Source organism: Falco biarmicus, chromosome 4, assembly GCF_023638135.1.
Source record: "Falco biarmicus isolate bFalBia1 chromosome 4, bFalBia1.pri, whole genome shotgun sequence".
NCBI lineage: Eukaryota > Metazoa > Chordata > Aves > Falconiformes > Falconidae > Falco > Falco biarmicus.
The window spans coordinates 83,591,957-83,607,270 of record NC_079291.1 but is presented as its reverse complement, the minus strand read 5'-3'; the positions used below and the strand labels follow the sequence as shown (position 1 = coordinate 83,607,270).

General features: G+C 50.2%; 1 protein-coding gene across 1 annotated transcript; it reads right to left on the bottom strand.

The window, feature by feature from the left end:
• Positions 1 to 669: 669 nt before the first annotated feature.
• Positions 670 to 13,839, bottom strand: LOC130148526 (cytochrome P450 3A29-like). The gene is made up of 13 exons (XM_056337226.1): positions 13,680 to 13,839; positions 12,597 to 12,690; positions 11,417 to 11,469; positions 10,183 to 10,282; positions 9,660 to 9,773; positions 8,958 to 9,046; positions 8,219 to 8,367; positions 7,603 to 7,730; positions 7,185 to 7,269; positions 6,057 to 6,217; positions 5,619 to 5,845; positions 3,984 to 4,146; positions 670 to 1,826 (listed from the first exon to the last, which is right to left on the bottom strand). The coding sequence occupies exons 1-13, from the start codon at positions 13,748 to 13,750 to the stop codon at positions 1,731 to 1,733; spliced, it is 1,530 nt and encodes a 509-aa protein (XP_056193201.1). The 5' UTR covers positions 13,751 to 13,839; the 3' UTR covers positions 670 to 1,730.
• Between the last annotated feature and the right edge of the window lie 1,475 nt (positions 13,840 to 15,314).

The window sequence follows — 15,314 nt, the reverse complement described above, 5'->3', positions numbered from 1 at the left end:
AGCAAAGTTCTTAAGCCCAATTTTGCAATAGGAATCACTTCACACCATCAACAGCTCTGCTCAGCCATTTATTTTGGACTGTTGAATCTTAAACTTTGCATTTCCAGAAGCGGCTCTTACTATTGTTGATACACATAGGCATTAATTCAGGATATAATGGGTTTTCATCTCCCAGGAGTCCAAATAGCATACGGTAGTGACTGGGCTGGATGTATGCACATGCAAGTATTTCACCCAGTGCCAAAATTTGACAGCTTGGAAGCAGAAGACATCCTCCTGTGGAAGGGTACAAGCAAAGCAGATGCATGAGCTGTTCAGGAGAGCATGGAGAACACTTCAAACCCTGTATGAGGTGAGCTGGTCTGCAGCATGGAGCAGATGCTGGGATCAAAGCCCTCTAATGGAAGGACAAACGCTTAGCTGAAACTAGCAAGACCCGCACCCGCAGTTATTTGTGGTGCTAGAAGGTGACAGTGGAAGAAAGAACGGCAAAAGAGAACTATCTCCACTCTGTGGCACTGATTTTTGAGGATCCTTTGAGGATCCTGTCAAAGTCAGGGAGCCCAGCTGGGAGAGGTGATGGGACCACATCGTTGTCTGGCCAATGGCTTATGAGACCTACACGTGGATTCACTTGTGTACGGAGAAAAGAGTGGAGACTGGCATCAGTTACAGAAGAAGGGAGCAGGCTTTTTATTGCAGTTAGCCCTCCAGTACCAGTTTCTGGAGGAATAACGTGAAATGTGAGCATACGGGTCTTCTAGAATCTACAAAAATGCCAAAGTCTAGCAGGACTCTCCAGCTCTCAATAGCCAAAGGCAACACCTTCCTTCCAGATCAGGGTTCTTCAGGGCATCTGAAGGCTCTTAGTGCTGCAGCCTGCACCTTTAATCCAGTTAAGTTGGTCTTAAAATTGCCTAATATCAATCAGAGACTAAAAAGTGTCCTGACAGCAGTATAGATGGTGGCTGTGTTGACAGTCCCTTCTACGGGAGGTGGCTGCAGCCTGTGGTAAAATAAGCAAACAACCCAGAAACACATGCGGGGCACTTCTCTCCCACTCTGTAAATCTCCAGCCATTGGGGGTAACTGCTTGTCTCTGAGCTCCTCCAGTTAACTCATCTGCACTCTAAATCACGCAAAAGCCATCGAAAATCATAAGAAAATCTAAATAAATCATCATCAGAAACTTTGCTGCAGGCGTTCATTCCTGCAAGGATGTGACCATTTTAACACTTGTTAGGGTCATAGCGCACAGCTGAGGAAATAGTCCTGGACAACTCTGCATTCCCAGGAGAATAAAACCAGAAGACAGAGAGAGTCACCCAGCAGGCAGTAGGAACAGGAGCAATGGTAGCATTACTTAACTATGTGCAATTTGCTCTCCCTATCTTGATTTAAATTACACTGCCAGAAGAGACTGACAGTGTCTGGAATCAAATTGCTTAGAAAAGTGCCTCTTCAGAGGGAGAGAAAAAAATGCCCAAATAACTTGAGTGCAAATGGTCTTGCAAAATGCCTATCGTGATCAGGGACAGCAGGATCTGCGGCTCGTGTTCTTTAGGATAATGCTCATGTAATTATGCTGAGCCAAATCCCTAATGCCCTGTTGTGAAGTGGGGGGGGTCACACCACTGACGATGCGACAGCACACACATCAGTCTGGGTCTCCTCTCCAGAGTTAGGGGAGGCATCATCAAACAAAAGTCTCTGAGCTCTTCCTGCTTCCTTCACTTCTCCAGGTCAGTGTGGGCTCTGGGGACCATCTTCAGGATGATGGGCTTCTTCGGTTGCATGATACCTTTTGTATCCAGAACCAGAGGGATCTTGAGCAGGAGGAAAAAAAAAAACCCACAAAAAATTGCCATGTCAGCTGGGAAAATATACAGTCATGACACCGACAGGACCCCTACAGCCCACATACATCTCGGTCACCCCTTGTTTTCAATGCATTTCCTAACTTACGGGTGTACATATAGCTATCACTGTTGCTTGTGCAAAACACCCACAAGCTGTGGTTTCATAGCCCTCAGCTCTTGAATAAACTGGTTAGTGAATCCTGACTTTTGCATGGTATGATCAGAAGAGCTTGGTGCACTGACCAACAGACTACACTGGAGGGAAAAGCAGCCAAAATCGATCCGGAGAGTTGCAGCTAAGGAGGGGCACGCAGTACCGTTTTGTTTAATGCTGAAGAGTGTCAGCGCTAAGGGGAGCTAGATCGTAATGGGAGCTGGAGGAGCAGTAAGCTCGCCAGCAAGAATGAAACTCAGATTGCTGCTCAGACTGAGTACCAAAGAAAAAGCATCCTCACACCGAAAAGCGCAGGGCTCCCATGGGGTATGCTGGAAATCTCAATAAAAAGGACATTGAAAGCAGGTGTTGGAGGGAGTCATTGTGCAAGGGAGGGAAGAGTGTTTTACCAGGTCTCCTCCATCGATTTGATGCTGCTGGTATTCCAGCCCTCCTTCTCCCCGTCAGGACAAGGCTGGTACACCCCCCGCCCGACAAGCTACATTAAAATCCTTGTATCCCAGTAAGCTTTGTTTCAGGAAATTTAAGCAATGTGGCTCAGAGCCCAATGTGCCATCAGCGGAGGAGTGAGAGGAGGCTGCAACTTCCATATCCATATTCCAAAGGGATGTTCAAGCACAGATTTTTCCCTCCTGCTCTGATCTGATGTACATGACATCTTCTGTAGAAAGAAGGGCTGAAAGAGCCCCATAAACCTATGGGCACCAATAATACAATACATATTTAACTTGCCTCCTTTTAATTAAAGGCAGTTATAAAAAGAATCAATTTTATGGATTGCAGAGGACTAGAAAAATGTCATTAGACTTGGGGGAGGGTGGATAGGTCACTGCATTGTTAATGGACTATTACAGTCTTTCACCTCCAGGTTACTAGTTGAGTTGCAATCTGAATCTGCAGAGATTTCCAGCTGAGCACCTGTGCCAAGTAATAATTTAATAAGGGTTTTTCCGTTTCTTACAACAAATGTCCTTTGAATACACTTGCTGCCCCCTTTGCTCTGATTTCTCCAGCTCTCCTCGTGAACGAAATGCATTAGTGCCACCTCCTTTTTGCAGCCGTCAGTGCAGAAAGCCGGGTGGGGGCTGGAAACCAGCACCAACCACAGTGCTACCCGCCTGTGAGCGACCAGGAGCTGCCGTGTTTTCGGGAGGGCCTGATTAACGTGGAATTTCCCACAGCCATGGCACTGACTTCGGGTCAGACAGCCCCAGCTTGCGGGGTCTGTCCCACCAGTACCGCATGTCACGTTCACTGGGATCCTGGGCAAAGCCAAAGCCTGCTGGGATCCTGCACAACCTCAAAGGGGGAGCAGGTCGCCAATTCAAATTTAGCTCAGATTGTGCTTGCTTGGAAATTGTCACCCTTCTGAGGCTGCCTGGTGGCCCACAGGAGATGAATTTCGGTGCCTTGGGATCTCTCACAGAGAGCAGCCATGCCTGTGCTGCAAAGCAGAGCTTTGGGGTGGCTGGGGGGATATATCCTCCCTGCTCTCTGGAGCAGGGTCTTCCTAAGCCAGGCCAAAGCAGCCTGGCCATGCAGCACAGGGGAACAAGCACCTCCTAGAGCTTCGGTGCCTCCAGAGAGAAGCAGAGGACTGCAGGGATTTCAGCCTGACGTATTCCAACATTAAAATTGCTTCTGTAGAGGCTTAGAAAAATATATCAGTAACTTGTGGTGAACCATTTAAATTAACTGAGGAGATTTAAATACAGTTATTCCCATATGCCACTCTAATCCACAGTGAAATCTTTCTCCCCGATCTCTGCGTGAAGTAGTAAAAGCCAAGTCTGCAGACAAGGTTCAGCAGTCCTGAAGTCTCTGCACTCCTCGGGGAAAAGAGGAATTTAATGTGCATGAGAGGAAGTTCCCTGCTTGTCCTGAGATGTGCACAGGACCGTATCAGTGGGACTAAAGGGCAGATAATGAAACACATCCCATATCCTCACCGGAGTGTCTTTGCAGGTTCTGAATGAGAAGTTTTGCAACAGGACGACCACAGCAACTTTCACCATGAGGAGAGCAAACCTCATTCCTATGCAGTTCCTGGGGCCAGCCCCAAACGGCAGGAAGGTGTAGGGGTCAATAGACACTTTGCTCTCTTTGCTGAACCTGATTACAACCAGGAAAAAAAGTTAGAAAGAGCTGCTGTTCCAGCATGTGTCAGCTTGCAGGTCTGCAGCGATGAGGGGTCTAGGAAAGCAAAAGCTTTTTGTGTTTCTATGCGTGTTAGACAAACCCAGCTAAGCCCCTTATTTCTGTCTCAATAGATACATTATGCTCCTGCTTTTATCCTGCTGCTTGGAGTTGGTTGTGCCTCTCCAGGTGCATCAGGTGAACAGGGAATACCTGCAATATGCTAATGCATTTCATAATGACTCCTTTCTCAGAACTCCCTCTCAGCTCAAAAACTGAACCCAGATTTCAAACCCTAAACCACACAGGTCTACAGCTTCACGTCTTCCCTTTAGATCAAAGGACTGAGCGAACACAAAGACGTTCTCCCCCTGCGTGACTAAAGGCAGGGTTGCTTTTGAGACATGCCAGCCATTCCTCTCCTCATCATGAAAAACAGGGAAGAACAATCAGCTTCACAGAGAAATTTGTCGCTGAGCATTTTCAGTCACACTTCTTAGTGATCAGGTAGTTTTCATGTCAGAAAGCTTTTCATGCCTGGTGCATGAGGTCCAGGTACAAACCTCTGCCACGCTAAGTCAGCCACGAAGTGTCTTGCTACTGAGACACCAGCACATGCCTCTGATGAACTCCCAGCAAGACAAGTGATCCCTACAGAGCTCCTGTCCAGCTATCCATGCCTGGTTTGTCAGCTGGCGTAAGCATGCAGCTACTGGAGCAACTGGTGTACCCTGCCCATTGCCAGAGTACCCTTATTTGTGTGGTTCCTTCTGCATTCGACCCCAGGTGACCATAGAGGTCCATAGGTGATTTCAGCAGCACCCATCTCCCTCCCTAACTTCTGCCTGATACTGCTGCCATGTTTTGTTCTAAAGGTCGTCACATCCCCACAGCGGGGTTAGCTCCCTGGGGTACTGCAACCCCTGGTGCTAGGGCACAGATCTGGTCCTGCTCTCTCTGGACCAGCCCTCAGCATCTTCGTGGCCACCTGAAGCCCAGCAGGTCCAGGGCCCCCCAGGTCTGCTGTGGGCTATTGCCTCATTTCACAGGGTCCGACAGAGACTCCTAAGCAAGGATTGTTTCATGACTTGAGTTGAAAAATTAAGTTTTATTTCCTCCCTGTCTTTGCCCTTCCACTGCTGATTTGCACGGCATTGTGCCAGTCACCCAATGGTTCTGGTTTTAATATCTGCCCATAAACCCCTCAGTGTTACAGCTGCTGGGAGCTGCTCTCACTGTCGTTCCCTTCAATGCAGTTAATTAAATTCCATGCACAGTTTATGGATGTAGATCATAAAACTCCCCTCACGGTAATGCTGGGACTAGATGTCAGACAATGATAAATGCCTAATTTAAATGTTATAATCATGCATTCCCCACTTGTGCTGCCATTTCCACTCCCAGGGCCAAGGGTGAGTGTGCAGCTATTCCCCCCCTCCAGCCCTCACCTCTCAGGCCTGAACTCCTCCGGCTCCGGCCAGTATCCCGGGTCACGATGCAGCACATAGGCGGGGATCAGGACCACCATGCCCTTTGGGATAGTCACACTGTTGAGCTCTACTGTCTTTTTGCAGACCCTCTCAATCCGGCCCACGGGGGGGAAGAGCCTGAGGGATTCGTTCACCACCATATCGAGGTACTCCATCTGCATGATGGTGTTGTACATGGGAGCAGCCTGGGAAGAGGAGTCAGGATGGCTGTGAACATGTGAACATGTCAATCCCCAGCACCACCTCCATGCCTCCCCTTCAGGTGTGGGAGACCAGGGGAAGGGGAGCTCAGTGCTCGCACCTCCTCCACTCCGTGTTGTTTCCAGCCTGGCTTTTGGCTCAGGGTCTCCAAGGCACAGGCGGGATGAACCCCAGCATCTCCCCACCCTCCTTTACCTTGTTGGGCAGGTTCGCATCGATCTCCTCCTGCAGTCGCTGCTGCACGTCAGGGTGGGTGGCCAGGTTATATGATATGTAACTGAGAGTGGAGCTGCTGGTCTCGTAACCGGCGAAGACGAAGATAAGAGCTTGGGCCAGAATCTCCTCATCACTTAATGCTGAAAAGAAGCAGAGAAGCACATGAAAGAAGCTGAAAACTATGGTCGTTAACCCTTGGGAATTCAGGATCCCACCCATCAGTCTAGGTAATGCTGATCATAACTAAACCGCTGCTAACCCTCTAGTACCACAACGGGGCATCTGGCACCGCTGTGCGGCCAGAAAACTGCCGTCAACATCAGTTGGTTTCTTTAAGAGCAGAATCAAAGTGTGTGCAGCCTAAGCCTGACTCAGAAAGTCTCTGCTGTCTTCTGGGATGGTGCTCTGAGCCAAAAAAACCCGACAAAAACAACCAAGAAAAAAAACAAAGGGGCACGTGCCAGGAAAAGGTAGTGATGAAGAGATGTCCAGCAGCTCCTCTGCCATGAGCCTCATGCTGCTGAGGCGTTAGCAGCTCTGAGCATGATGGGGCAGTGGCCATAAGGACAACAGAGGGTTTAACGCTGGCGCTGCTGTAGCATCCGAGCACTGCTGGGGTGCAGCCTGCAGTGCAGGGTGTCGTACAAACACCGCCCTGGCACCTCAGCAGTTTATAAGCATCCTGCCTTGATTGAGGTTGGTAGACTGGGGCTATGCCTTGGCTGAGCTGTTATTTTCTAAATCTAACAGTTTACCTAGGATGAGGAACAGAGATGAGCTCACAGATGAGCAAGGTACATGCAGCATCTGTGCTTTGTATGCTTTAAGAAATACAGCCAACGTAGCTGGCCTTCAGAGAAGATAAAATAAGAAACGGGAATAAGGAGATATTCACTATGTTTGCTCTTTGTTGCACAAACAGACCCCAGGATTTATCCCAGGAAATGGGATAAAATTAAATTTGGTTGATAAGTGTATCATTACAGCCCCACTACTGAGACCTTGGATCTCCTGCAGGATTATGACTGAAATCCTCTCCTACTTCCTTCAGCTGCCTGAGGCACCACCACACTTTCTGCCGAGAGGAGGACAGATCTCAGGACATACATTTGTACAGGTTGGTCTCGGCAGACTTGGAGCTGTCATGTGAGCTCTGCGAGTCAACCATGAGCTGCAGGAAATCCACCCGGTCCTGGGGAGAGACAGAGGCGGTCAGAGCAGATGGGAGTGGGGAGGAGGCAAACCAAAATCCTTGCTGAGACACCCGCTCCATTCCCAGCCCCAGCGGTGGGCTCACAGCTTCGCTGTACGCTGGGGGCCAGGCTGGAGACCCTCTACGAACACAGATACTTTCTCCACGTGGAATTTCAGGCAGGGCGTGTTACTGGCCCTCCCCAGGTTTGTTGAGCTGGGAGTTGGTATGCAGAGTTGACCATAAACTACGGCTTCTGAAGACACCACCAGGTCCCTCTGCACTCAGAAGGACAGCACAGTGAAGAGAAGAGGCCACCTGGGCAGGACTTACCGTGCTGCCGCCCTTTTCCCGTTCCTTCTTCATTTTTAGGAAGACGCTGCTGAAAAAGTTCGTGACCTCTGAGGGTAAGAGAGAGACATTCATCCTTTCCAGCACTGGGATAACGAAGGGAAACAGCACTAAAAGGAGAGAAAAGAACAACACAGTTTAGCTCAAAGGGTCCAAGAAACTCAAAACTGGCACAAAGCATAGAAAGGAGAGAGGTAATCTGGATCCTGACCCAAAAATTTGCTTTTTCTTGCCTTCAGTTCTCTTTTTACCTAACAATGGCTGGCGTTCAATAACACCTGAGAATTTCCTCTCTGTGTCACTACATAGCCACAATGCCACCCCAAGTGTAGCTCTCTGTGACAGAGCAGCTCTCCATCATGTCTCTGCTTGTGGGAGGATGCTGCAAAGAGCCACATGGGCTATACAAACCTTGACTGTGGTTTCCCTCAGGAAATATTTCTGCTGATCTTGTTAGGGTAAAGCTAATCCTGCAAAGTGCTGAGCATCTTCCATATGGCACAGAGGACTCAAAGCTACTAAGGGGACTACCAGGAAACGCAGGTGGTCACCACCTCCAACATCAATTCAGGGCTGTATGAGATGAGGTGTGTCATACCTAAGAATATGAACTTGGGGTCTAGGAAACTGAATTTGAGAAATTTCTTAATGTTGGTGACAAAGGGGTCATTGGGGTTGCTCATGGAGTCAATATTCACACTGAAGGAAGTGCTGGCCACCACGTCCATGCTGTAGGCTCCAAAAATGCTAGGTAGAGAAGAAAAGAGAGTGAATGGGAGGAACCCAACCTGAGTTAGTGAGTAAGAGCCCATGTACAAACAATCCTTGAGAAGGGGAATCTCTTTTAATCAAGGACTCAGTGCAGAGTCCTAACATAGTAGGTCCTGTCCTGATTTGGCAGTAACCATCACTATATTCTCACAAATTTCCCCAGTTGCGTTCATCTCCCAATTTTTCTCAGTGCCAAAATCCTAGGCTGTAGTTGGAAAGCACTGAACTGCACTCCAGGGTAACAAAGACTGATTCCTGATTTCCATCTGTAAAAGAGATTTAAATGACATCCAAAAATACCACATCTTGAAGGGCTTCTGGAATGGGCCCTACTCCTTCATCAAAGTGCATCCCCAGTAAAATGAAATGGGGAACATGGCACAGCTACTGCGTTTGAGCAGAGCAGAGCACAGCAAGCCCACCGCTGAGGAACACACCATGCCCATGACCGCTATGGAGTTTGCCTCCAGAGTTGGCAAAGAATCTATGCCACAGCATGGAAAAGGCTCTCCAAAGCTGAACACACCATACAAACCCCTGCCTGTCAGCCCCACACAGGTACTCACTCCTTCATGGCCACGAACTCATCATTAGCCACTTTCTTCTCAATGTTTTTCACTAGTTTTTCACCATAGTGATTAATGATAGGGAACACCTGAAATGCAAACCGAAGCAGAAGGCGCTGTTGACTCTTGCATCTCCCCCAGACAAGGCTGGGCAGCTCCACGCTGCCATCGGCGACATGCCAAGTCTTGGGCACGTGGAGGAAGGGCAGGCAAGGGGAAGGTGTCATTTCCAGGCCTCAGACGTTGCTTTCTCTCATCTTAATCATCAGTCCACAGAGCTCATCTGACTGATTGAGCAACATTCTCCTCCCAAAATCCACACGCAGCTCCTATTCCAGCTGAGCATCCACTCCAGCTGGGAGTGACCATGGCTCCCGAGCGTGTGGAAAATGGGCACCCACAGTCTGAGCGATGTGCTCAGCAAGAAGAAAACACAGATCGTAGGGCCAATGGCTTCAGCTTGCAACACCATGTGTGCCATTTCACCCCCCACACCCTTCTCCTGGCCCCCTCCCATGGTGACAGAGAGCCACTGTGGTGCCAAACTGCATCCCACAGTGCAGGTGCTGGTGGATGTGGGTGCTGATGGGTGTGGTCTTAACGAAAGGGGTGGCTTCCCAATTTGAGGGGAAGCTCTGCACTCAGGAACGGCCTAGTCCTCCTCCGGTTATTGATGCAAAGCACCAGTGGCCTCTGCTTTACCTCCTTCAGCTTCCCGCTGGTGAAGGTTGGGGACAGCACAGTACGAATCCTTTTCCACGTCTCATCTTCAGCGTTGAAGAGGGCTGACTCCAGGATCCCGTTGAGACCGAAGTTCTGCACAGGGAGAATGTTACAGCAGAAAGGACATGGTTATACAGGGAGATGGGTGGAGGTCTCCAGCCCCCTTCCACATGACAGAGATGCAAAAGAAGACCCCACCACAGAGTGTTGAGGTGGCCTCTGAAGTTGTACCAGCTCTACCTCAAACAGAAATGGAAACAATAATGTAAGAGTCATAAAGACATCAGCCCAGGGTACATCCAGGCTGATGTCCAAGCCAGAGTGGCCTCTATACCCCCCCTAGCAGAGTTCTGTTGTTGGTACCACCAATAAACCGCTGCACAATGGAGGACAACTACTTGCTGAAGGGCTCAGAGAAGGATAAAGAAACCAAGGAGAAACTCTTTCCTTCTTGCTGCATGTGCTCTGGAGCAGAGAGCAAAGCATGGAACCAGATACCTACCCGGCGATTGGTGAAAATGGTATAGCACTCTTTCACCAGGATGTTTTTGATGAGGACGGGGTCCAAAACAGCCAGCACAGGCTGCCTGCCATCAAAAATCCTAAGCCAAGAGAAACCCACGGTCAGTCCCTCGCTCATGGTCAGCTGGAGCGCCAGCAGCCTGCTTTGTCTGCGGCCAGAGCCATGCGCACCGACTGCTGGAGCCCAAAGGGTCTGGGCCAGCTGGGTCCCCTCTGACAAAACAGCCGAAGGGATGAGGCTGAAGCTGTTTTATTATGTAGTAAAACAGGAGAAAGGGAAAGAAGGTGCCAAACACAGACAGCATGAGCGTTTCTAGGAATGGTCTGTGGTATGAAGGGTTGCCAAAGCAGTGTGGGTTTAGATAAAAGGCGGCTTGTGCCACGACACTGATCCGCCGCACTTGGGCTGTCAGAGCTCTGCTGCTGCAATTGGTAGCTGGAGTCAATAAATCCACACCGAACAGCCCACCTGTGGGGTAAAGAGATTTCCCTGCCTGGCCTATGAGGCAACGAGAGGGGAAAAACTCATCTGTCTCCTCCATTTTCCAATCAACAGAGACAGAAAAACTTAAAAGCTGTGGTGTGAGCTAAAGGGCAGGGAGCCTTGGGCCACAGCCGAGGGAAGCTGCCATCTTCAAGAGGCTTGAGAACATTTAATCTGTCGAAAAAATGTGCTAGGTTTCCTGAAGCCTCCCAGGATTTTTTTTTTTTGCACAGTTTTGCTTCGGTTTGAGAGGTTCTCAGTAGAAGCACGATAAGAGGCCCCTGCACAAAACCAGCGCTGTGCAGGGAGTGGGGGGCTGGTTGAAAGGTAACTCCTGCCCCAGCTCTGGGAAAAGCCCAGACCGAGATGAAAAACACTGTGGCAGCCTGCAGCTTGCTTTCTGCTCCAGACAGACAGAAGAGCAGCTTCAAAGGCACAAGGCTCAGTTTGACACCGAGCAGTGGAGGTTATTTTCAAAGCTTAGGCAAACAAACGACCCTCCAAACTGGCCACCGCCATCCCAGCCCTCACGCTGTACTGCAGTCCCAGCAGGAGAGAAGCCCTGGAGAGATGGCTGGAAGACTTTCTCGGTGGTGAACCTGGATTTTCCCAAGCCGTCACTGCTGGAATTACAGTGCTGAGACACGGTAGCAACATACCTTTTCCCATTCTATTTTGGGGCCACGGAGCACCCCAAACAGGCAGTTTTGTTCTGCAGAATGAAACTCACCCCCAGATTTTGCCATACTTTTCAAAGCATAGCTGATCGAAATTCAGGACTCCCTGCAAAAGAAGAAAGGAGAAACGAACAGTTTGCCAGTGAAGAGCGATGAAAGCCGGTCACAGCTGGCAGAGCGGTGCATCCCACAGACCCACTGCAAGCAGCAGAGGTTGGGGGGTGCATGGCAGCTCAAAAGAGTTGCGTAGACACTTAGGGGACACTTGTGCTGGAGGGAAAAAATAGAGCAGAAAGAAAAAACCAAAAAACTTTCAACTTCCACTAGCCAACCTGAGCTAAAAATGTAAGGAAGAGAAGGTCTGACAGGGTGCACAGTTCGAGCATGAGCAGAGTCAGCAGGCAGGGCTAGATCCCGGGGTGTCCTTTCACCTTCAGCTCAAAGAGTTAGAGCTGCGATTGTCTTGTCCTCATGAGATTTTCCACTGCAGTTACTGAACCAGAGTGATGATGGCTTGTTTTGTTTTGCTTTGTTTCCTTTAAGGTTTTAACTGATAGTACATGTAAGGATAAAACTTATGGGACACATAACACTCACCATGCATCAACTAAACCATTAGTAAGAGACCGTGTGCATGCTGTAAACCCAGCAAACGCAAGGTAAAACACCTTTTTTGCTGAAGCTAATGCATTTTGTTCTCCATTTGCAGTCAGGTACCTGGGACCAGCTACTACCTAGTTGTTTGGTAATGTTGGGTAACTTGATAATATCTTTTTTTTATTTAGAAATCTATTTGTCTTGGCTTAGTCTCAGGCTGGCCCAACAGCAAGTGGCTGGATGGGGCATTGCTGGGGTTAGTTCAGCCTGTTCACAGGCATGACAAAAAGCAGAAAGAACCATGCAGGTCTCAGAAATTAGAAGTCTGAGGCATATGTCCAATATTTTTTGTTTGTTTGTTTCCAACAGTACTTCAGCTGCTGGGGAGCAGGTAGAAATCCAGGGAGAAACTAATAACTTAAACTACAAAGCAGTTGAAAAACACAGCACGCCTCATCCAGGCCAACCTGAATTTTTGTGTTCTCTGTGTGTCCAAAGAGCTTCCTACCTGAAAGCATCATTTCCATCCGACTGAATCAAGGGCAGAGGAAAGAGATGCCCAAAGGATGGAAAAAACAACACCAGCTACAAGTAAGAATCTAAGGCAGATATGGAACAACAGCTGCCAGTACTTACATGCCGGTACGCCAGGAAAGTTCCCAAAAATGGCAGAGGCCGTGGGCCGGGAATGCCCAGCTTCTTGAAGGTCTGGAAAGGCCATATCCCATAGCTGCCAAGCAAAAAGCATGTGAGATGCATTTATGCAATGAAAAAGAGAAGATTATTCATACTGAGCGCAGTGAACAGCTTCAACAACTTGTTCCTGCTACCCAGAGAAAGCTGACATCATGGAGCAGCAGCCCTGCTGAGGATACTCTCTTCCTGCAGCAAGTGCAGGATTACTCGGGGTCTGAGATAATTTGGGGTACATTTTGGTACAAGGGCTGAAAGGAGCTGCAGCCCAGCCTTGGCAAACTCGCTGTGCTCGCTGGGCACATCGGCCATGCCTGGGGGCCTCATGCAGTTCCCCCCATAAGACAGCTGTCGCTCAGGGGACTGGGGAGAGGTCTCAGAGGGATGAGGTTCTCCAGCTGAGACCTGCCCCTGTGTCTGGCTTTGCAAAGCCCTGCTGCAATGCTCAGGTAGAGCCACAGTAGCACAGCAGCCTTGCAGGGACATAAATTACAACAGCAAAATTAAGTTTTTGCCCGTATAGCTCACTACAGCTCCCCTGAGCGACATCAGCAAAAAGGGCAATTTTGCCAACATAACTATTTAAGTGGGGGCTTCTGCTGGCACAGGCAGACACAGACATCACCCACTGCCCTGCTCCCAGCCTGCAGAGCCCAAGGACACCCTGTCGCCTTTGCAGCCAACAAGAGCTCGCTGCGGTTACAAATGTGGAAGTTACTTTTCCTTTTGGATCTGCTGAGAAAAGCAAGAAAGTCAAGAAGTTCCCTTCTGCTTCCCTCCCCCCCCAGCCCAGCTCCCTCCTTCCCCTCCAGCTGGCGCAGGGAGGGCACGGGGAGCCCTGCAGCCCCCCTTTATGAGCCCTGGCTCTGCCCCAAAGGTACTCCAGGAAAACTGAGGATGAGTTTTTAACACTAATTCATGAACTTGGGCACTTCATTCCAAGGATGATGGCCTCAACCCCCTCCCCAGCTGCAGGCACAGGGTTCTGCTCCTCCCTGTCACCCTGGGGGACCAGCCTCTACTTACAGGACCAGAAGGCTAAGGAAGATGATGAGGAGCAGCCAAGTGACAAAAGAAAAGTTTGGCAAGAGATCCATTGTGTCTCCCAGCCTGCCCTGAGAGCGTTTATCTCCTGTGAAGCCACAGCCTCTGTTTATGAACCTTTTCCCCCTGGCCTTTAGGCACAGCCAGCTCACATGACAGGGGAGGAGATGTCTTGTTTGCTGGGTTGCTCAAACTCTAACCCTTGGGCAGTTTTCTCCCTGGATTGGGCTGCCAACAAGATGCCCAGCCCCACAAATCTAGAGATTGGAAACTGCTGAGACGACAGTTTTTACAAGAGGAAAAGGTAGCAAAGTTTGCCGGCTGCCTTAACTTCTTCCACCTGCCTCTCTCCTGACAGCCACGAGCTTCACGTGGGGCTGAGGGGGGCCCTGGCTGTTCCTGCAGCAGCAGTGATGCTGAACCAGACTTGCTCCCCCTTAGCCTGTCCAGTTTTGCTTTTGCTGGCTTCATCGCTTTTACTGAGGGGTATAATCAGGAGGGCCAAGGAACTGCTGCTGTCCTTCCCCCCACTCCCCTCCTCCGTCTCCTGCCGGATTTCTGGCTGTGCAGATATACCTTCCCTTGTGCCTCCCATCCCCATTTACCATTTTATTTAGGGTTCAGGAGGAAGGGGCTGGAGGAGACAAACCTGCCAGGAAACACTTGCCCAGGCTGAAAGGGCTCTGTTATCCTCAGGCAGAGCCCTCTGGACCTCAGGCTCAGTGGGGAAAAGCACTGGGTCCTGTGACGGCACAACCTTGCTCACACCCCAGCCGATGGGAGCTCTGCCTGGTGTCCCACCAGATCGGTGGCTTTGCTGCCAGCGCCTCGAGCCCCAGGAAGCTGCCAGGGCATGGGCACGTGGGCAGGAGGTGCTGAGGACGCAGCCATCTGCTGGCATGGTGAGCACTGCGCTCGCAAGGAGGTCAGCCAGCACCGGCGCTCCCCAGCCACAGCATTTAGGGCTGGGTTCCCCTTTCCCTTTTGCCCCAGGTTGCACAAGATGACTTTTGATATTTGGCTGTAGGCAGCTCAGCGGCCCCCCCAGAACACCCACGGGACCTGCTGCTTTCTGCTGGAGAGGGAGGGAAGGTGCATTACACCCTGCGTGCAGTGCAGCCTCCGGCCAGTTTACTTACAGCGTGTGCAAACTCCCCGTGCCAGTGGGTGGCTGTGGGGATGGATCAGGACATGGTCTCCTTTGTCCCCATCACACCAGGAAGGGCCACGAGTCTCCTCTGTGCTGTCCAGTGCGGTCCCCTTCTCTGTGTCCCCTGAGGCCACCAGTAGACTCACACGGCCAGGAGGGAACCAGACGCAGCTGAGGGACCCACGCGCACACCACGCTCCCTAGCACCAGGCATCGTGGTTGTGCCTTTGGCACACTCAGCCTTGAAGAAACCCAAGTGCTTCTGCAATCACCTGCCAGTCAGTGCAGGCAGATCACACGCGGCCGTGCCCACAGGCCAGCAGTATTTTTTTGCCCCTGCCCAAATATTTATTTTGCCTCATAAAACACATCAAGCCACCAGTGAGTCCAGAGGTCACCTCCACACCCATGTGGCAGAGCCGGGTGGCAGTGCTGCTGTTTTTGGTAGGACAACATCTCAGATGTGC

Coding starts and splice junctions, on each gene's coding strand:
- LOC130148526 (XM_056337226.1), bottom strand. CDS start 13,750: ATGGATCTCTTGCCAAACTTTTCTTTTGTCACTTGGCTGCTCCTCATC. Junction 9,047..9,659: donor CCAGCGGGAAGCTGAAGGAG/GTAAAGCAGAGG, acceptor TTTGCATTTCAG/GTGTTCCCTATCATTAATCA. Junction 6,218..7,184: donor CGAGACCAACCTGTACAAAT/GTATGTCCTGAG, acceptor GCTTCTTTTCAG/CATTAAGTGATGAGGAGATT.